The 22,844-nt window shown below is 39.2% G+C and overlaps 1 protein-coding gene across 2 annotated transcripts in view; it reads left to right on the top strand.

Annotated features, from left to right (window-relative positions):
- LOC134678514 (protein RCC2 homolog) overlaps positions 1-22,844 on the top strand; it is a 34,382-nt gene that overhangs the window by 5,744 nt on the left and 5,794 nt on the right. For both annotated transcript variants that reach the window (XM_063537088.1, XM_063537089.1), the window contains exons 2-9: positions 1,124-1,267; positions 3,289-3,364; positions 4,428-4,559; positions 8,916-9,015; positions 10,107-10,210; positions 11,750-11,916; positions 15,262-15,442; positions 18,967-19,044. In XM_063537088.1, the coding sequence (XP_063393158.1) occupies positions 1,124-1,267; positions 3,289-3,364; positions 4,428-4,559; positions 8,916-9,015; positions 10,107-10,210; positions 11,750-11,916; positions 15,262-15,442; positions 18,967-19,044 (982 nt within the window). The remainder of the gene's footprint in view (positions 1-1,123; positions 1,268-3,288; positions 3,365-4,427; positions 4,560-8,915; positions 9,016-10,106; positions 10,211-11,749; positions 11,917-15,261; positions 15,443-18,966; positions 19,045-22,844) is intronic.

Here is a 22,844-nt window from a genome sequence, read left to right as displayed (position 1 = left end):
AGGCCTAGGCCGGCAAAGTCCTCTTTTTTAATTTCCATTTCACAGATATTTGTGACACAGCATCGTGGCATTCAGCTATTAAAAAAAACTAGAGGCAGTATTTGCTTTATGGTTCGTAATGACACTCTGCCACTTCGCATATAAAAAAAAAACAATGTTTGCTATAATTTGCAGTTTTATTTGTATAAATAATACATTATTAACCAGATTGTATAATTTTAAATTATAAATTTAAGTACACAAATAAAAACATTTAAAATATTTCATCTAAACGTTATCGGTAAAAAGGTCTACTCAAACACGCGTAGTTATTGGATTTATGGTGCGTTGTTGATTTTTTTTACTTAAATATGAGTTCCGACGAAATAATGATATTAATATTAATTGTAATCGTAGGAGTTGGAATTGGCAGCGTAAGCAGAATTGATTTTAAATAACTTATTGCTGCCTCTGCCGCCAAGTCAAAGACGAAGTATGTATGTATAATGGTTGCTTATGGCAATTTTATTATTTGAGAAACTAAGAAAAATGGCTTACAGTTTATTAGAAACAGTTTTGTGGCATATTTTAAAGAAATGAAAGTAACAAAATCAAAATCGTATTTACTCCATTTATAAAGCAACGATGTATGTGAAACATGATATCAACATGTAAGACTATGTAAACTTATGTGACGAAAACAACAATCAGACGGATACAAGGCGAAAAAATCAAAGATATATGAACATATACGGGTAGTAAAAATACACGACTCGTGTAAAACATACGCGTAGTTAAAGATATAGGTACGTGTTAGTTATATTTTTAGTTTTTTCTATCAATAAAACTTGGGTTTCGTGGATTTTTTTCATTTATTTATTTCGTTGCATGTTTGAGAAAAGCACTATACAAACCTAGGCGGGAAATGGGGTTGCCCGCCTCAAACCTATCCCGCCTCGCTTCGCTCGGCTATATGCCTTCGGCCGGCAACCCCTTTTGTCCCGGCCTCTGTAGTAATGTACTAATGTGTATCTGTGAAGTAATTTCTTTTTTTCCATACACGTTTCGACGTCGACGTCTGCTTTAATTATTTGTATACAATTCTTATAAGCGTTTTTGACGTTAATAATATTTTGTTCCACAGGAGCTGCTGAAGACGTTCTATAAGACCCCCGGAGTGCTGATGATCGCCGGCCTGGTCTCCTGGGACCTGACAGCCAAGAAGGAGAACGCGACCGCCCGCACCCATCCCAACTTGTACACGTTCCATCGGCTCACAGACCGCAAGGTACGGTTGAAGCGAGGTCTCCGGTCTCGCGGACCCAGTGAACGAATTTGACTGCGCGGACCTGACGGCCATGAACGCGACCGCTCAACCATCCCAACCTGTACAGTTGTAGTGCATAACGTAATCCTTTGCCATCATTTTTTGCTTTACTCGTTTCTAGCTTTTTAGGGTTCCGTACCCGAAGGGTAAAACGGGACCCTATTACTAAGACTTCGCTGTCCGTCCGTCCGTCCGTCTGTCACCAGGCTGTATCTCACGAACCGTGATAGCTAGACAGTTGAAATTTTCACAGATGATATATTTCTGTTGCCGCTATAACAACAAATACTAAAAACAGAATAAAATAAAGATTTAAATGGGTCTCCCATACAACAAACGTGATTTTTGACCAAAGTTAAGCAACGTCGGGAGTGGTCAGTACTTGGATGGGTGACCGTTTTTTTTTTTGCTTCTTTTTTTGTTTTTTTTTTTGCATTATGGTACGGAACCCTTCGTGCGCGAGTCCGACTCGCACTTGCCCGGTTTTTTGCTTTATTCGTTTCTAGCTTTTTTTTTCATAATGGCGGAGCGGGTTTGCGTTGTCTATAGATCACAGAGCCAGTTAATTTGGTAGACCTATAGTAAGAAGTTATGGGTACGGACTGGTTGAAGGTTTAGCTGTGTAAAACCGATTTGCATTACGTTAAGAAAAGATTTGTATTCATTTTTAGTCCCAAAACTCAGCTACAGTGGAATCCGTTTATTATGACTCCGCTTACACGGACCAATCGCTTACTATGACCTATCCTATTCCTGCGCGAAGTTTAGTATTCATATAAAATTCTTTGTGCCAAAGTTGGATAAGATGACTTCGCTTATAGTGACAAACCGCTTACTATGCTCTATAAATCCTATTTTCTTGAAATTATGTCCGGTTATACTGACACATTCGCTGGTTTTCGTGGCCGTCCCCACGTCTTTCCCAGCAAGGAAATTTGGTTCGTGCGTGGCATGTCAGTTGTTTTAGTTACAACCTAATAAAACTCATCTCTTACAAAGGAATTTGAGACTAATTTGGAAAAATTACCAAAAATAAGAAGTTAATTAACTATGCTTTATATGACATCCGCTTAGTATGACGTGTTTGTCACTTCCCTTCGATGTCTTTATATGCAGATTCTACTGTAGCTTCTACTAGAAAATCAACCATCTGAGATAAGTGGTAGACCCCTGACCTCCCGAAACCCGAAAGATATTTTTGTTTATGAATTTAAACCCTTCAAGTACTCAATAAAGATTAAAAATAGATTATGGAATATGTACAGTCGGCTTCGAACGTACTCGTAATGTACAGTCATCAGCAATAGTATCTTACACAACCAGAGCCGCAAAAATATATGACGCGCTCTTATTGCGCTCCAAATAAGAACGTGTCACATATTTTTGCGGCCCTAGTTGTGTAAGATACTATTGCTGATGACTGTACCTATCAGTCTATGCGTCAAAAGTATTCTATGATGGCGCGTTGTTTCCCCCGCCACTATACGTATACACGGTGTAACATGAGGAAACCGAATAATTTTAATGACGCATTTCTGAGGTCAAAAGAAGGAAAAAATGTAGGTAATATGAGTTTAGGTCAATTTCGCCAGTAAAATATTTTTTTGTTTTATTTTTTCAATTTTTTGAATGTATTTGTACATAAAAATAAATCTTATCGGTAAACTTGTCACTTAAAGTTGTTTTTTACATTTTTTTTCGTAAAACCTACTTTTTGCAAAGTATCACTTGTCACTTTTTGACATCTACCAATAAGGATATTTAGACTACGTCCCTTAGCAGCAACATCACCATCAAAAAGGCCTTTTACACTAGGTAACAATAAAAACTTGTTTTCTTTTAAATTGATATTATCTCTGAAACTAGGCGAATTACAAAAAAGTTTATAGGACATTTTTGACTCTAAATATGATCAGGAATACGCTGTTAAAATTATTCGGTTTACTCATGTTACACCGTGTATTTGTCGGTTTGTTTTTCAGTACCGCCTGATCGTGAGCTCGTGCAGCGCGGGGCACTCCGTCCTCATTGGTGAAGATGGTACAGCATATACTTTCGGTAAGTTCATTTATTAATGACATTAAAATTTTGTATTTATTATATACAAGGAATTCTATAATTCTAACAGCTACGATACATTTAACTTAGTATCTGTTTTTAGGGTTCCGTACCCGAAGGGTAAAAACGGGACCCTATTACTAAGACTCCTCTGTCCGTCCGTTCGTCTGTCTGTCACCAGGCTGTATCTCACGAACCGTGTTAGCTAGACAGTTGAAATTTTCACAGATGATGTGTTTCTGTTGCTGCTATAATAGTGGAAGCAGTTATGAAGTTGACCCAAAATCTTTTATTAAGCTATGAGCTTCATCACATATGTTCCTTGAGTAATTCTAAGCATTTCAAGTCTGGGGGGGCAATAAGAAATGTGCGTCTAGTCGGGGAGGGCGGGGTACAAATTGCCCGCCAGTGTCTTTAAAAAAAAAACGGGGTGCACTCCGAGAGTGCCGGCAGAAGTGAAAACTTAACGACATTATAACTCAAAATATTAATAACAACGCCATCTAGTGCAAAATATCTGCAGCACTATCTATGACTTACTTGACTTGAAAAATGAAATGAAAATGAAAATTCGTCACAATAATTATGTAACAAATTGAGAAAGGGTTGGGACCTCCTAGTAAGTATATTAATACTTGTGACAGGAGGCCCCGCTCTTCCAGCAGCAAGTTAAGGGTATACAAACCAATACATTATTCGTTATTTATGTAGTTGTTGGGCAGATTAAGTGTCCTAGTTTTGTACTGCCATTTTACTTAAATATAAGCGCAACTTTTTTTAACTATTTTATTTTTTATTAATCGAGAATTTATGCGTCTTTATTATATATTTATTATTTCTAGACGTCAGCTTGATATCTATTGTTTTTATATTGTTATCAACATGGACGCGGAACGCCAACTCGTTGTAAATTTATACAAGCAAAAATTCCGAACGTGCAAGATATTATTTTTTCCGACGAATAGATTCAATAGCAAGATAGCCACAATCAACAAAATTATCGCGTTCACGGTGCTTCATTGAGGGATATTCCAGTAGACAAATGAACTGTTATGTGGTTCAGGTCGCAACGGCAGCGGTCAGCTAGGCTTCGGCGACACAACCACCCGGAACGTGCCTGAAGCGGTGCCAGCTCTGCACGGCATCAACATCATCCATGCGGCCGTCGGGCGACACCACTCGCTGTTCGTCACAGGTACTGAATACTGCTTTTCTAATTCTTTTTTAGACCAAGTATTGAAAAAGTTACACTATGTTATAATATATTTGTGATCTACTCACAAAGCCCTTTCATTTGGTACCCCACATGGTATGTTTAAAAAATAGTTTAAAAAATCATGTTGAAACCCTCAGCGTGCATGTGTAGGTACCGTTTGCATGAAACTACTGAACTGATTTTGATAAATGAGGTGTCAATTTATTTATCTTTGTAGCCCAGGTCACAAAAGCCACATTTTAACCGACTTTCAAAGGAGGAGATTAGGTACTTAAAGAAACAGTATTTTGCTTACTTAATCAAGTAAATTTTTTTTTTTTTTAACTAAGGTTTCATTCGAAAATGTCTTTTTCATGTATTTTATGTAATGTTCATTCGTTTAATACTCGATAATTAGAACTAAGTATTCTTTGCATAATATGAGCGCATTAAGGTAGAATTGTTGGCGCGCTTTAGTTTTATTTTCCACTACTTCCACAGTTTTGATCGGAAATGTAAAATTTAAATTGTGATGTATAGTTGAATAACTGGTTTTTTAAATATTATACGCAACATTTTTTAATTTAATAACCTTTCATTACATGTAACACATGTATGTGTGACTCATAGTATAGCTATAATTAACATTTTACGAAATTCGGCAGTGATTATTTGTATGACGTCATTATTCGTGACTGGGGGGCAATAAAGATGGTCTCCCGGCAATTTTAGAACCCAGGTCATATTGTTAATAACATACTAGAAGCTTACGCGGATTATCCTGAAAATGACAAATTTGGATTTTTTAACTTTAATGCATTTGTATGGGCAAATACCTACATTTTGATGCATAATTTCCACATATTTGGTCCAATTTTCATTTTATTGATATCAAAGTATGGCGTCAGACGTCGTCTTTAATTTTGTAGTACATTGCTTTAACGTCCGACTTTTGGTTTAGTTGTAAAACCCAAATAATTGAATATTTTTTTACATCATTTTGATTCTTTTGTAAATGGCTCTTAAACTGGCTGTATATTTTGGTACACACTGTATAAATGAAATATAGCATATTTAACTGGCTTTCATTCAATACCCCACACGATTATATGCAATGCATAGTTTGGGTACAATATGCAATATTCGCAACGAAGCGGGAGTCATTTTGATGACGTGATTCCGCTAAAGTAGATGGCCGGCGCCGCGGTCTCCCGGCAGTTTTGGAGACCCAATACCATGCCCAACAACATACTAAAAGTTGGTAGCGATTTCCGGCTCTGAACTACATATATTCCCATAAGGCAGTGCACTACTATGTAAAGTACAGTCAACGATAAACACATGTTAACACTTTCTCACCGTACACCATTGTAACAAGGCGAAAAATTAAATGTAGTGTCAAATAAGACCTAGCTCGATAATACCGTAATATTAATCCATCCGCAAAAAAATACATAAGTACTAAGCCAAATATGCTAAATGCTAAGTATCAAAATATTTATAGAGCACCAACCTCCTAATTTGTTTACATTTGTTTAGGAGTTGTAAACATTGCAGTTTTTCGTTATACAACGCTACACGCCGACTTCGCACATTGTCGTAATTATTTACGAGCTTAAATAATAGTTTTCGAACCTCACTCAGTACAGACATTATTAATATTAATTAAAATAAACCCCTTATAAACCGCAAACAATTTCAATAAATGACATAAATTGACAACTGACGTCTTTTTTTTTATTCTTAGACAATTGGTGATACAAATGTCTGTCAACAAATTTTGTCTAGCCAGTCTCTAAATATGTTGTTTTTTACGTAATGGTACGGAACCCTTCGTGCGCGAGTCCGACTCGCAAAAGGTGACAGGGAAGCTATGCTGGCGCCATCTGCTTAATACTTCGACCGGCCAACCGCAATGGATTAGCCGAAAAGAAAAACGAAACGCTATAGCCGGTATCACTTTGTCAGTAGAAAAGGGCGCTCTATTCAAATTTTCTATGAGAGGACACATTTTTAGGGTTCCGTACCCAAAGGGTAAAACGGGACCCTATTTCTAAGACTTCGCTGTCCGTCCGTCCGTCTGTCACCAGGCTGTATCTCACGAACCGTGATAGCTAGACAGTTGAAATTTTCACAGATGATGTATTTCTGTTGCCGCTATAACAACAAATACTAACCCATACAACAAACGTGATTTTTGACCAAAGTTAAGCAACGTCGGGAGTGGTACTTGGATGGGTGACCGTTTCTTTTTAACCGACTTCCAAATCTCAAAGAAGGAGGTTATCAATTCGGTTGTATGTTTTTTATTATTTTTATTTTTTTTTATGTTTGTTACTCCATATCTCCGTCATCGATTTTGAAAATTCTTTTTTTGATTGAATGTATATGCATACAGATTGGTCCCGTTTTTGTCAAAACCCAGTTCTGATGATGGGATCCATGAGGAATCGAGGGAACTCCTCAAATCTTAAAGGCATACATATAGTGATTTTTGGGTTTTTATCAACAAATCAAGCATATACACCCAAAAAAGTGACATTTGATGAAGTGGAACTGCTGATGATGATCAGAACGGAACTCTTTAACGACGCATAGTTCACGGTTGGCGATTTGTCCTCTTCGTTATGTTTGTTAAGCAAGTTAAGTTTTTAAGCCACATTTTTGTCAAGCTCGAGTTCTGATGATGGGATCCATGAGGAATCAAGGGAACTCCTCAAATCTTAAAGGCATGCGTATAGAGATTTTTGTATTTACATCAGAAAATCAAGCATTTTCATTAAAAACTGTTGCATTTGATGAAGTGGAACTGCTGATGATGATCAGAACAGAACTCTTCAACGACGCATAGTTCACGGTTGGCGATTTGTCCTCGTCGTTATGTTTGTTAAGCAAGTTAAGTTTTTAAGCCACATTTTTGTCAAGCTCGAGTTCTGATGATGGGATCCATGAGGAATCAAGGGAACTCCTCAAATCTTAAAGGCATGCGTATAGAGATTTTTTTATTTACATTAGAAAATCAAGCATTTTCATTAAAAACTGTTGCATTTGATGAAGTGGAACTGCTGATGATGATCAGAACAGAACTCTTAAACGACGCATAGTTCACGTTTGGCGATTTTTCCTTTTCGTTATGTTCGTTAAGCAAGTTGTTTTTAAGCCACATTTTTGTCAAGCTCGAGTTCTGATGATGGGATCCATAAGGAATCGAGGTAACTCCTCAAATATTAAAGGCATACGTATAGATTTTTTTGTATTTTCATCATAAAATCAAGCATTTACATTAAAAACTGTCGCATTTGATGAAGTGGAACTGCTGATGATGACCAGAACAGAACTCTTCAATGACGCATGGTACACGTTTGGTGATTACGAATTTCGATTTTGACTTGGACTGGGACCCGGACTCGGACTCATACCCGGATCCAGTTCGGACCCGGATCCGGTTTGGACCCGGACCTGGACTCGGACCCGGATTCGGACTCGGACTCGGAACCGGACTCGGTACCGGACTCGGACCCGGTCTCGGACCCGGACACGGACCCGGACTCGGACCCGGACCCGGACTCGGACCCGGACTCGGACTCGGACCTTGATCCAGAAAACCACTATGATACCTTAACTAAATAAACAACTATGATTACGTACCTACCATAAAATTAATGTAGGTATAAAGTACGATGATGCCAATCTTACTAGCCCCTCCCGCTTAAACCCCCGTACACCGCACGGCATGCGCCATTAAGTGGGTTAGGTTAGGTTTGAACTGCGATCCTCACAGAACCGAACAAGGATTAGGTTAGGTTAGAACTGCGAGCCTTACAGAAACGAAATGCTACTTGAAAAGTGGGTTTGATTAGGTTCGAACTGCGATCCGCACAGAACCGAACTGCTATCTGAGGAGTGGGTTAGGTTAGGCTAGAACTACGACCCTCATGGCTCCTCTTCACGATGGGCCAACGCCGGCCACTCCAAGGGACGCATTTATGCGTTAGAGGGAGCAAGTGATATTGCTATCTCATTCTACCGCATGGCTGCGTCCCTTGGAGTGGCCGGCGTTGGCCCATCCTGTAGAGGAGCCATTATACAGAAGCGAAATGCTAGTAGAAAAGTGGGTAGTTTTACCTCCTTTTCTACATAGTGTACCATCTACAGTAATCTTTCATCGGCCCCCATGGAAGTCGGTTTTTTTTTCTAAAAATTATTTTGCTTTTTTTTTGTTTTTTTTTTTGCATTATGTTACGGAACCCTTTGTGCGCGAATCCGACTCGCACTTGCCCGGTTTTTTAAAATTGCCGTTTTTTTTTTCACTGACGGGAATGGCCACTGAAGTCTGTCACTTTATGTAATTGGCAGACACGGGCACGGTGTACGCTTGCGGCGACAACAAGAGCGGCCAGTGCGGGCTGGGGAGCAGCTCGCCGCAGGTGCTCAAGCCTACTCGCATACGATACACGTAAGTGCGTTTTAATTACCTCTGCCACTGCCATTCCTCTGCGAAAAATACATTTTACAGTACATATGGTCCTATTTTTCCGCACTAGTGCGTAAAATAGCTTTTTTCGTGCGATGTCAAAAGTTTAAAGGGCCATATGTACTGTAAAACGTTGTACGATACGCGTGCGAATAGGAAATTCGCAACTCGTGTCGATTTAAAACACTTGTGTTTGAATTTATCGCCACTCGTTTCGAATTTCCTCTTTTCCGCACTTGTATCGTAAATAACTATTGTGTAGTAAATTTCTCAATCTTTTTACTCTCTTAATGGGTGATTACTGATTACTGAATATTAAGACTTAAGAGTGACCTCACACTGGCCTCCCCCGAGCATCGGTGTCTATAGTTCGTTTTTTTAGCATTATCAATAAGGTAAACAATCTTGATAAGATCTAATACGATCACTTATATTCTTCTGCTTTCATAAATGATAGTTACTGATTTTTAATAAGCGTTTTTCAATTAAAAGACATGCCAAAATCGCTTACCTTCTTCCAAGTTCTTTCTAATGCTAATAAAAACGAACTATAGTTAACTCTACTCTTCGCAACATTGACGCAACTGCGCAGCGATAACATTTTCCATAGCGCTGACTAGGCGCCGCGCCGACGCTCCAAAGACGCTTGTGTGCGTCTCAACTTTCATTGTTTTTGGTCAAGATTATTTAATTTCTTTTTTACATGGTATTACAATAACCAGAGATGCTACGCCACGAATATTCGGCAACTATTCGGTATTCGTCCACTTTGCCGAACATTCGGTATTCGGCCGAATGTTGCCTGATTTACGGCCGAATACCGAACATCTGTTGCACCTACCTAAAATGAAAAAATACACAATAAAAATAAGCAAAAACTAACTACATTCATTAATTCTGTCCAACAAATAATATATTTTAGCAAACGTTGTGGTTTGTTGGCTAACTGTTTTCATAATAAATGTGACTCAAAATGTTCGCATGTCATGCGCTTCGGCCGAGAGACGGGCTGAATATTCGGTATTCGGCCAAAACCACTATTCGGGGCATCTCTAGATTTTTGAATGTTTTAGCGGCAAACCAATCGTCAAGGTGGGGTGCGGGGCGGAATTCTCCATGATCTTGGACTGCAACGGCGGGCTGCACTCGTTCGGTCTGCCCGAATACGGACAGTTGGGTAAGCGTTACTGATTTCCCGCTCATTTTTCAATGATGTTCGAAAGGCCATAGTCGGTTTTCCATAGTAAGTTGGCCCTTAAATCAATTTAATTCGGTTTTTTTTTTCTACTTCACTACGACATAAAAAAATGTTTTATTTTTTTTACTTTTTTTTATTTTTATTATATTACAAATGGTATTCATTTTTTGAGTGTCGATGCATTCCTAAATAAAGAACACTATAAAAAAAATTAAGCAAATCGCTTGAATACATCCCGAAAAACAATACATTAACGAAATAAATTAATAAAATCATAAGTCAAAAACTGTCACTAGTAGGATGCTGATACTCGGTACAAATATACTTCGCCATAAGAGGTACATACTCACAAAAAAAACCCGAATCAACTTACTATGGAAAACCGACTATGGCCTTTGAATGCATCTGGGGGCACGGTAGTGCCCCCGCCAAGACGAGCAAAGCAAAGCGCAAGGGCACTACCTACCTTTTCTCGAAGCGCTTCGTCGTTTTTTGAACCCTCATCCATCAACTTGGGTTTGGAGTATACCAGATAAACAAAACTGGTGGACTTATTATTATGCATAAAAAAATTCAGTTGCTTATACTTAGGATTTTATTCATATCTAAAAAACCCCGATTTCGTAAACTGACTCACTCACTGTTGATCATCAAAACCTCTAGGGTACTTCCTGAAGTCCTAGGAAGCTGAAATTTGGTATGTAATATAGTATTAGTACACAAACAACAAAAAATTCAAAACCTTGAAATTTTTTGCCCCTCAAGGGGTGAAAAGGGGGGTGGAATTTTGTATAGGAAATCAATAACCGCTGAACCGATTTAGTTGAAATTTGGTATGTAGCTAGTTTTTGTTATGGGGAAGGATATAGATTAGCTATCAACCCCAAAATCACCCCGTAAGGGTGAATAGGGGTGGAAAAAGGCGTTAGGGGAAAAAGGGGATGAAGTTTGTATGTGGAATCAGGTGGAATCAGTAAAAAGCAGATTGTATAAAAGATGCCGCCAGGTGCGTATTTCAGGATTTTTAAAAGTAAATCACCAGCAACCCTTTAAATTAGGGATGGAAGATTGTCATAAGCAGCAACTTACAAAATGATGTGAAATCCCTACAAAAACATTTTCATGTAAAATGTTGCCAAAGCCATAAGGCTCGCACTATCAAAAAGTTATCAGATCTCTTGTACCTAGAGCCAAGCTTCTAACTGTACAAACCTTAACTTCACAAACTACATGTTTTGAGTAAGGTGTAGAGTTTAGTTTAGACGATAGAGAGCGATGATAGACGATGACTGGCGGGGACTGCCGAGTATGCCCTCTACGCTATCGTCCACGCCAGTTATCATCGCCTGCGACCCGTGAGTTGACGGTTTTATGGGCACGCATCAAAGGGAACCGCCGGGTGGTGTTTGCGTTGTACAGGCGCTCATGTGGACGCTTGCGCGAAGATCTTGCCGATGATAGTATCAGTGATGTGTATTGCCGATAGTGTAGAAGAGGCATAATGAATTTCACTTCCAGGCCACAACACCGACGGCAAATACTTCGTGACGTCGACGAAGCTCTCGTACCACTTCGAGACGGTGCCGAAGCACATCGCGCTGTTCTTCGAGAAGACCAAGGACGGCCACGTGGTGCCCGTCAAGGACGTCGACATCGTGGACTTCTCCTGCGGGAACAACCACACGGTCGGTATTAGGTACAGTCACCAGGGCCCTATCACACGAAGAACATCCACACGGACGGTGTTAGATACAGTCACCAGGGCCCTATCACACGAAGCACATCCACATGGTCGGTATTACAGGGTGGCCCAAAAATACGTTGACAACGTTTTTTGTAATTATTTTATTAAGTACTTACATAACTGTGAAGCCGATGGTCCTGGGTTCGAATCCCAGTAAGGGCATTTATTTGTGTGATGACACAGATATTTGTTCCTGAGTCATGGTTGTTTTCAATGTATTTATATATTAACAATATATATCGTTGTCTAAGTACCCACAACACAAGCCTTCTTGAGCTTACTGTGGGACTTAGTCAATCTGTGTAAGAATGTCCTGTAATATTTATCAGTGGATTTAGATCACGCGAGTATGGTGGCCCATTCTTTTGAACTTATGATTCCGGGAAAATTATCTTTGCACCACTGCTAATTTTCCCGGATTCATAAGTTCAAAAAATTTGCCACCCTACACGTCTGATCTAAATCCAATGGATTATAGTTTGCGGCCAAGCTTAGAGACAAGTGCATGTGCTATTAAACACAAAAATGTTAACGCTCTAAAAGCAACACTTACCAAAGAATGGGAAGGAAGAGCTGCGGCAATTCGGTGAAAATTTTAACAAACGTTTGCGTTTGTGTATCAACGTGAAAGGAGGTTATTTTGAAGACAATTAATTTTTGTTGCATAATAAGAGTGCAGTTTTAATTTTTAACTTATTTTATACTACTTATGGTAAGTACTTCATAAAATAATTAGAAAAAACGTTGTCAACGTATTTTTGGGCCACTCTGTAGGTACAGTCACCAGGGCCCTATCACACGAAGCACATCCACACGGACGGTATTAGGTACAGTCACCAGGGCCCTATCACACGAAGCACATCCACACGGACGGTATTAGGTACAGTCACCAGGGCCCTATCACACGAAGCACATCCACACGGACGGTATTAGGTACAGTCACCAAGGCCCTATCACACGAAGCACATCCACACGGACGGTATTAGATAGTCACCAGGGCCCTATCACACGATGCACATCCACACGGACGGTATTAGGTACAGTCACCAGGGCCCTATCACACGAAGCACATCCACACGGACGGTATTAGGTACAGTCACCAGGGCCCTATCACACGAAGCACATCCACACGGACGGTATTAGGTACAGTCACCAGGGCCCTATCACACGAAGCACATCCACACGGACGGTATTAGGTACAGTCACCAGGGCCCTATCACACGAAGCACATCCACACGGACGGTATTTGGTACAGTCACCAGGGCCCTATCACACGAAGCACATCCACACGGACGGTATTAGGTACAGTCACCAGGGCCCTATCACACGAAGCACATCCACACGGACGGTATTTGGTACAGTCACCAGGGCCCTATCACACGAAGCACATCCTCACGGACGGTATTTGGTACAGTCACCAGGGCCCTATCACACGAAGCACATCCACACGGACGGTATTTGGTACAGTCACCAGGGCCCTATCACACGAAGCACATCCTCACGGACGGTATTTGGTACAGTCACAGGGCTATATATCAAAAAACTTTACAAGTGTACAAGTCGACAATATTTGATATTTATTGAAATAAAATTTTACAGCATTACAGCTAAGGGGTGCCAATGCGCTGTAAAATTAAGTAAGTATTGATTGTTTCATTGTAGATAATCTGTTAGGTGCACAATTATTACATACATATCATCTACTATAATTCGTCAAAGGACTGTCTCATTTCAAAAATACACAGAGAGAATCATACTATCTTTGTCTTATCATACTACTACTATGTATATAGTACTGATACTAGAGCACCCAAAAGAAAAGGATGAGTACAGTTTTTAGGGTTCCGTACCCAAAGGGTAAAACGGGACCCTATTACTAAGACTTCGCTGTCCGTCCGTCCGTCCGTCCGTCCGTCCGTCCGTCCGTCTGTCCGTCTGTCTGTCACCAGGCTGTATCTCACGAACCGTGATAGCTAGACAGTTGAAATTTTCACAGATGATGTATTTCTGTTGCTGCTAATAACAACAAATACTAAAAACAGAATAAAATAAAGATTTAAATGGGGCTCCCATACAACAAACGTGATTTTTGACCAAAGTTAAGCAACGTCGGGCGTGGTCAGTACTTGGATGGGTGACCGTTTTTTTTTGCATTTTTTTTTCCGTTTTTTTGTTCATTATGGTACGGAACCCTTGGTGCGCGAGTCCGACTCGCACTTGCCCGGTTTTTTTAACTATCGCGTTTTGAACACATCAGCTAACTGATGCCACCACCACCACCACCAGCACGACCACGACCAGTGAAACCTGTGTCGAACGTCGGTAAATAAAGGTAATACAATAAATTCGCGATAGACCCGTCTATAAATGTGAATTTTTTGTCACAATTTGCCGCCCCTAATATCTTGCCGCCCTAAGCCCGGGCCTTGGCCTTACGGCAAATCCGCCACTAAGAATATCACCGCGCAACTTTACCAACCGCCTGTGATAAATGGCAGATATCATATTTCTTTAAGTAGGTATATTCAGCACTAGCGAATAATCCTTTCCCATCGTAGTACTATTTAGTATCCATGGTAGTCCGAATACTACTTTGTACTTCGGCAAGCAGTACGAACGTGAAGGTCATTTCGGCTTTGTACAATGCCCTATGCCTAGTACGAAGCCAACTGGAATGTAATGCTGCAATATGGGCTCCACATGGGTACATCTATTGGAAACTGTACGGAGTGTATCCTTTCTATACGCTGATGTATCCCACACTGTTCGTAATAGGCACGGTGGGTTGTAATAAACTAGAAACATGCAGGAATCTATAGCACGTGCATGCTACTTAGTGCAGATCCTTCGCGGTAGCATTTACAACCCGGGGATCCTACAACAAATTAAGGTAAACGTACTAGTGCTCGACATGCTAAGGCCCAATAGATGGCGCCTTGCTGTCACCTCTATTGACAATGACTTAGGTTTCAAGATGACATGTACTGGGACCGCGTCGAGCACCAGTACGTTTACCTTAATATATGTGTGCCCGACGGGTACGTGGAGCGGAGGCGGCGACCGCGTCTGTTGGTGGAGCCGATCGGCAGAACCAACCTGCTTCGTAAGGCGCCTCTCAGTCGCACCGTCCGTACACTAAATATGTCCGAATTTGTAAAAATCTGTTTAAATGTTTTATGTTGATATTACAATTAATACAATTTACATAGTTAGTGAGGCACTATTGTATTAGGGTTAACCTGTAAGGATAGTTGCTAAGTGAGAATAAATAAATATTTGTCCGCAGGTGGCCATAGACTCAAAGAAGCGCGCGTTCAGCTGGGGCTTCGGCGGCTTCGGTCGTCTCGGTCACGCCGAGCAAAAAGACGAGTCGGTACCTCGCCTTATCAAGTATTTCGATACCGCGGCCCGCGGCGTGCGCTCCGTACACTGCGGCTCTACCTACAGCCTTGCTGTTAATGAGATCGGTGAGTCAGACGTATTCATAAAACTTTACGGGCCTGATTTAGTTAAATTATGTTTTATCCCTTTCTTATAAATACTCAAGTCAAAATGACAAATAAAGACAAACGATTATTAGGTAATTGAGAAAAAAACGTTTAACAAACAATAACAAAAAATAACGTTTGTCGTAGAGCCCCACAAAAATTGTATTATCTTCTGTTTTTAGTATTTGTTGTTAGAGTCCAGCTGGCTACTGAAATATTACACAATTTTATGAGCAAGGCTCGATCAAGGGATTATTGAGGTAGAAGAGCTTAGAAGGCCAAAAAGCTGTTTGTGAGAGGTTGCAAAAAACATGGTCGAATTTAGTATCAAATGAAAGTGCTCGGTTTGCACTTTTATAATATTGTTTTTAAATTTACCATTTCGAAATAATTAGCAAGATAAAAATAAAATAATATAAACATAATATAGGTATTTGACATTTGACAGGAAATATTTCGGCTTAGCACAGATACAGTTTATAATCTCTATGATTTCTATGATGACTTAAATCCAGGGGAGGGACAGTCACATAAAGCACTTTATTCGAAAAATAGCGGCATCTATATTACTTAACGCTAAACTTTTTTTTAATATGGCTTCTCTTTATTTGGTCAGAACGTCTTAAAAGTCTTGTATCCAGGGCATGGATCAAACAAAAAAACATCTGTTAGAACAGATTATTTATGGCCATCGTTGCCATGGAGGCGATTGTCACAAAAAAACAACTTTGTCAAATAAAACTCAAAATATTATAAATACCCCATTTATTGTCTGTACTACGACATAATTCAGATAAATAAAAATACTTTCAGTTTTACAATGTTAAAAGAAACAAAGTTTTCATACGCCATCACGGTTGCTGAGAACTTTATGACCAAAAAATTTAGAAAAATATTTGGCGGGTAGATTCACAACCTGCTGCGTGTAATTGTGTTTCGTGGTCAATTCTGTGTTATTCCAGCCGTGTACGATAGGTAATTTATTTACATCAACAGTCAAGTTAAAAGTACCTAATTTGTTTTCGTGTATTAATAAATATCCTGAAGCCTTTCTTCAAAGTCAAAGTTTTTTACGTTCGCAACATACTTAGACGCTATTTATGCCCCTCCTCCCCTGGTAATGACGTTAATATTTCTGGTTAAGAATTACAGATGGCACTTCAAAATGGATGCAAAAAAGTTCCACGAGAGGGCTCTCTTTGTCCTATATATTATACATCTATCAAGATTTAAGCAAAGAGTAGTATGTATAATATATACTTGACTGATGTCAAGGGCTCCACAGACGTTGCAATAAATCCAAGCGATTTTTGATCTATTGCCACCTATAGTGCGACATAAAATAGTAGAAATTAAATAAAATGGAACTCAAAAATGTCAATACTAAATTGTTGCCATCTGTAAGCATTTTACGTCAAAAATGTGACAGTTACGTAGAAAGTGATGCCCTCATTTATTTTCAACTATTTTATGTCGCACTATACTAGTACCTAAGTAGGTGCAACAAAGTCAATCGCTCTATAATAATTCTTGGTAACTGCGAGTTCTCAGTTCGGGGCGAACTACTAGTTAATCAAAATGCTCAAAATGAGTCTCATTCTGTTGAATACAAAGCCGCACTCTTTTGATTATTTCGCTAAATATCACATCCAATGGATGGTGTTTAGCAAAAATGTGTCAGCCCACATGAATTTTTCAATAAAATGTCAACTGTAAGCGTATTTTTTCGAGTTGATTTCTTATTGCAAAATTAATGTGGGTTGACACATTATTGCGTATCAGCGTCCAAATGTTAAAATGCATGGTCTTCCTTTTGTTTCTGACACTATGTTATTTAGCAGAAGCGCTAGTGGCCTAGCGGTGAGAGCGTGCGATTTGCAATCTGGAGGTCGCGGGTTCAAACCCCGACTCGTACCAATGAGTTTTTCGGAACATATGTATGTACGAAATATCATTTGATATTTACCAGTCGCTTTTCGGTGAAGGAAAACATCGTGAGGAAACCGGACTAATTTCAATAAGGCCTAGTTTACCCTCTGGGTTGGAAGGTCAGATGGCAGTCGCTTTCGTAAAAACTAGTGGCTATGTCAAATCATGGGATTAGTTGTCAAGCGGACCCCAGGCTCTCATGAGCCGTGGCGAAATGCCGGGATAACGCGAGGAAGAAGAGACTATGTTATTTAGCAAAGTAAGCAAGTGGAAATCCGTGGTCTCTGCCTACCCCTCCGGGAAATAGGCGTGATTATATGTATTATGTATGTATGTAATCCTTATGATGAAGCCTTTCGATCGGTATGATAAAGCTACAGGGTAATCTTAACTTTTCCGTAAGTTATTTAACACATAATGCCAGCGCGAATTACGCGCTACGAGTGTACACGATAACACGGGAAAACCTGTATGTACCAAAAAAACGCCTAATACGAATAGAACCCGCCTAACAGGTCGATAGCTATGAATGTGTTAAACTGTCTCAAATTTTTATTTTAACAGTAATAGCAAATATTAGATGTTCACGCGGAAGTTTTATGCGGTAAACGCAGCGTTGAACGCATGCGTCAACGGAGTGTACGGATAATAACAACGCGCTTACCGCTGCGTTTACCGCGTTAAACATGTATCTGAAGGCGTGTCTCCATATCGCGCGGCAAATTATCGAACATTGGCTCGCGAGGCAGCCGCGCGCAATGGATACCGGGTTGGCTCGCGAGCCAACGCGATCTGATCGAGTGCCTTGATGTGAAATGAGTGTGCGCCAAACGCATTGCGTATAACGCTACGTTTATCGCATAAAACAACCTTTATAAGCCAGTCGAATTAGATTTTGTCCAGAAGCAAGCTGGAAATCGTCTTAACTTAACCCTTTTCCAGGTATAATACGATTTATCGACCACATACGCGTCACTGCCACTAGAATTTCAACTTTAGCATTCCGATTTAAGATTCAAATTAGATTGCACTTTCGGGAAATTAGACTTGTCTTCAAATGAATCATCAAAGCTGTATTAATTGGCAAAGGGTTAATTTGGTTCTAAATTAGTATAATCCGAGTTTGCCTTCCAGGAACTGTGGAAAAATTTTTGCTCTTTTTCAGTTTTTTGGTATGAATATGAATAAATATGAATTCGTAGTCAAAGATCGTATAAAATGGCTGCCACTTTTTTTTTGCATAATCGTGTACAATATGGGAAAAAAAAACACCAGTGTCTGATCCACAACAACCTTGCTGGTAGTGACATTGTAATTGATGGTGGGTTCCTTCTACATCGAGTGGTTTCGTCAATACAAGGTAAAAGTGTGTCTCCCAAGGCTCCCAAAATTTATCCACACCTCCTGGGATAGAGCAAACTCGGATTGAAGGCGTTCACGACCAAATGAAGGTATTAAAATGATTTCCAGCTATCCGGGAATTAATTCCTCAAACGCTTTCTTTGTATCTAATCAGACAGGCCTACTATAATCTATTGTGCTGATTATGTTATTTCATGTTGTGCGACTTTCAGGTACTCTGTTCCTATTCGGGCAGACGAAACGCACTGGAGAGGCGAACATGTACCCTAAGCCAGTTCAGGATCTCACCGGTGAGCAACATTAGAATTAGATCCACAACCTTCATCCATTTTGTCAATTACATTTTTAACCTATATAAATAAAATTATAAACTACAATAAATGTCATATATGTACTATGTAAAACCGGCTAAGTGCGAGTCGGACTCGCCCACGAAGGGTTCCGTACCATTACGCAGAAAACGGCAAAAAATCGAGTTTGTAGTACTTAAATATTTATTTTATTTAGTTTTTAGTATTTGTTGTTATAGCGGCAACAAAAATACATCATCCAACTGTAGAGCTATCACGGTTCATGAGATACAGCCTGGTGACAGATAGAAGAACGGACAGTCCACCGAAAATTGGTTTGAACGAGATCTTGAAAGTAGTTTTTTTTTATTACGTCATAAATCGTAAACCGCAATTTTATTATGTTACTTGCTGCTACGGAACCCTTCATGGGCTTGTCCGACTCGCACTTGGCGCCGCTTTTTTGAGCGCTGGACTCTATCGGACTATTTATTCGGATGTTTGTTGCCGTTATATCATGTCACAAATTACAAATGCATTTCCCTTATTAAATTATCATTTAATTGCTTAAAATAATAAATAAAAGTACACAAATTTGCCCGCGAAAAGCTAGTAAGCGAAAGGCAACGACATTAGTCGAAACGTCACGTGACGTCACTCGTCTCAACAAATTGATAAGACCAACCAAGAGTGAAAGAGATGGCATTATGACTTGACTCACCACTAAAGCTCTGGTTTCCCAGGAAAGCGGTGCCGTCATATAGCGGCCGTAATACAGCGGTGAGTGACGTCACTAGAACGTTGCCTATGTACACCAAATGGCGTGGTTTCCCAGAGGGCGGTGAGTGACACCGTAACGTCAAAAAGCGGAGCCGCCATTTGCATGACGACCGTCTTGTCGGTGTCGTTAGTTTCGTGAACGTTAATTTGATAGGATCTATATCTGAATCCCTAAAGTCTTTTCTCCTATCTTTGCATTCCCTAATATTGTTTGTCATAATGATCAGTTGTCCTAACACTAAAAACCCTAATTTTGGTTTCCCTAATTACTGATTACTTATCCTAATGTTATTAAGCATATTTTCTTTTATGCGACGGTCACAGTTCTAACCCTAACCTAACCCAATTTGTGGCAGCAAGTTCTAAAACCTAACCATTTTTTAGAACTTTACATTATCTATCTATCTATCTATATATATAAATGCAAGTGTCCTGACTGACTGACTGACTGACTGACTGATTCATCAACGCAGAGCCGAAACTACAAAAGCCAGAAAGTTGAAATTTGCACACCAGATTGCATTTATAAAGTGTACCAGAGATAAGAAGCGATTTTGAGAAATTCAACCCCTAAGGGGGTTAAAAAGGGGATGAAAGTTTGTATGGGGTTAAAGTTTTCTTTTAAGCTAGGAATTTGAAACTTCGTAAAAAGATATATTATTAAAATACAAGAAAACTAATTTCAGCGTTTTTGAAAATTCATCCCCTAAGGTGGTGAAAAAGGGGTTGAAAGTTTGTATGGATATCAAAAAAAAATTCAAGTGCTGGACTTGAATCTTTGTGTTTAGGGATATTATTAGAAGACAGGAAAAGTAATTTCAGCGTTTTGTAAAATTCATCCCCTAACAGGGTTAAAAGGGGTTGAAAATTTTAATCCATTACAAATGCTTTGAAACTTCGTAGAAAGGCATAATAGCCGATTACAAAAAAAGTGATTGCAACATTTTTTGGAAATTCAACCCCTAAGGGGGTTTAAAAGGGGATGAAAGTTCGTCTTCGGATGCAAATTTTATTTTAAGCTAGGAACTTGAAACTTTGTAAAAAAAGTATCAAATTCAAATACAAGAAAACTAATTTCAGCGTTTTAGAAAATTCATCCCCCAAGGTGGTGCAAAAGGGGTTGAAAGTTTGTATGGATATGAATTTTTTTTCTATTGCGGGACTTGAGTCTTTGTATTTGGGGATATAATTAGAAGACAATAAAAGTAATTTCAGCGTTTTGTAAAATTTATCCCCTAACAGGGTTAAAAAGGGGATGAAAGTTTGTATGGGGTTAAAGTTTTCTTTTGAGCTACGAATTTGAAACTTCGTTAAAAGATATATTATTAAAATACAAGAAAACTAATTTCAGCTTTTTTGAAAATTCAACCCCTAAGGTGGTGAAAAAGGGGTTGAAAGTTTGTATGGATATCAAACATTTTTTCGAGTGTGGGACTTGAATCTTTGTATTTAGGGATATTATTAGAAGACAGTAAAAGTAATTTCAGCGTTTTGTAAAATTCATCCCCTAACAGGGTTAAAAAGGGGTTGAAAGTTTGAATCCATTACAAATGGTTTTGAAACTTCTTAGAAAGGCATAATAGCCGATTACAAAGAAAAGTGATTGCAACGTTTTTGGAATCTCAACCCCTAAGGGGGTTAAAAAGGGGATGGAAGTTCGTCTGCGGGTGCAAATTTTATTTTAAGCAAGGAACTTCAAACTTTGTAAAAAGGTATTAAATTAAAATACAAGAAAACTAATTTAAGCGTTTTTGAATATTCATCCCGTATGGTGGGGAAAATGGGGTTGAAAGTTTGTATGGATATCATGCATTTTTTCGAGCGCGGGATTTGAATCTTTGTATTTGGGGATATTATTAGAAGACAATAAAAGTGATTTCAGCGATTTGTAAAATTCATCCCCTAACAGGGTTAAAATGGGGTTCAAAGTATGAATCCATTACAAATGCTTTGAAACTTCTTAGAAAGACATAATAGCTGATTACAAAAAAAGTAATTGCAACGTTTTTGCAAATTAAACCCCTAAGGGGGTTAAAAAGAGGATGAAAGTTCGTCTTGGGGTGTAAATTTAATTTTAGGCTAGGAACTTGAACTTTTTGCAAAGAAAGGTATTAAATTTAAAAACATGAAAACTAATTCAAGCATTTTTGAAAATCATCCCCCAAGGTGGTGAGAAAGGGGTTGAAAGTTTGTATGGAGATCAGATATTTTGTGAGTGCGGAACTTGAATCTTTGTATAAGGGCATAGGTACCTATTATGAGAATACAAGAAAACTAATTTCAGCAACCAACATCAAAATCCACTTGACTTAAAACTTCATACAACTTGCTAAGTACTTAATTTTAACACTGCTTGGATATGAAAATTATAGGTAGGTACCTACTAAAGACGTAAAATGTTGAAGATAAGATTCCACGCGGACGAAGTCGCGGGCAACAGCTAGTGGAACATAATCGTTATGATAAGACATTATTGATCGTTAGGGCATGTGCCCACTAGGACAAACCAGTTAGGGCAAGTGACTTTAGGACAAACGTTGTTAGGGATTCAGAACCACACCCAATTTGATAGCGGTGAAGCCATTTCTACTAAAGTCTAAATGCACCTTCTGTACCGTGTAAGATTTGAATGAATGATGTTCCGCACTACGATTATTTTCCTCTTCTGATGGTAGTTCATCCTCCAAGTAAATTAGGTACCTACTAAAGCTACATCAAGGTCGTCCATTTTTTCTGCTGGATACGTTTCGTTTGATCTTGGTGGCTGTCTGTGGTGGTGTGTTATGTCGCCGTGTAACGTTCCACATGTCGTCACCGTAAAGACGGCCGTCGTTTTGCGTCCGCTATATGACGGCACCGCTTTCCTAGGAATCCAAAGCTTTAGTAACAAACGTCAGTTGCGTTCACAGTGTTCACACCGAGTGACGTCATCAGTTCTGTCGAATTCGCGCCAAAAATTATGAACGTTTCAACCGCTCAAAATTTGTTAATATTTTTTATTAATAATGTTATGGGAAGGT

This window comes from Cydia fagiglandana, chromosome Z, assembly GCF_963556715.1.
Source record: "Cydia fagiglandana chromosome Z, ilCydFagi1.1, whole genome shotgun sequence".
Classification (NCBI taxonomy): Eukaryota; Metazoa; Arthropoda; class Insecta; order Lepidoptera; family Tortricidae; genus Cydia; species Cydia fagiglandana.
This window is presented reverse-complemented; position numbering and strand designations above follow the sequence as displayed.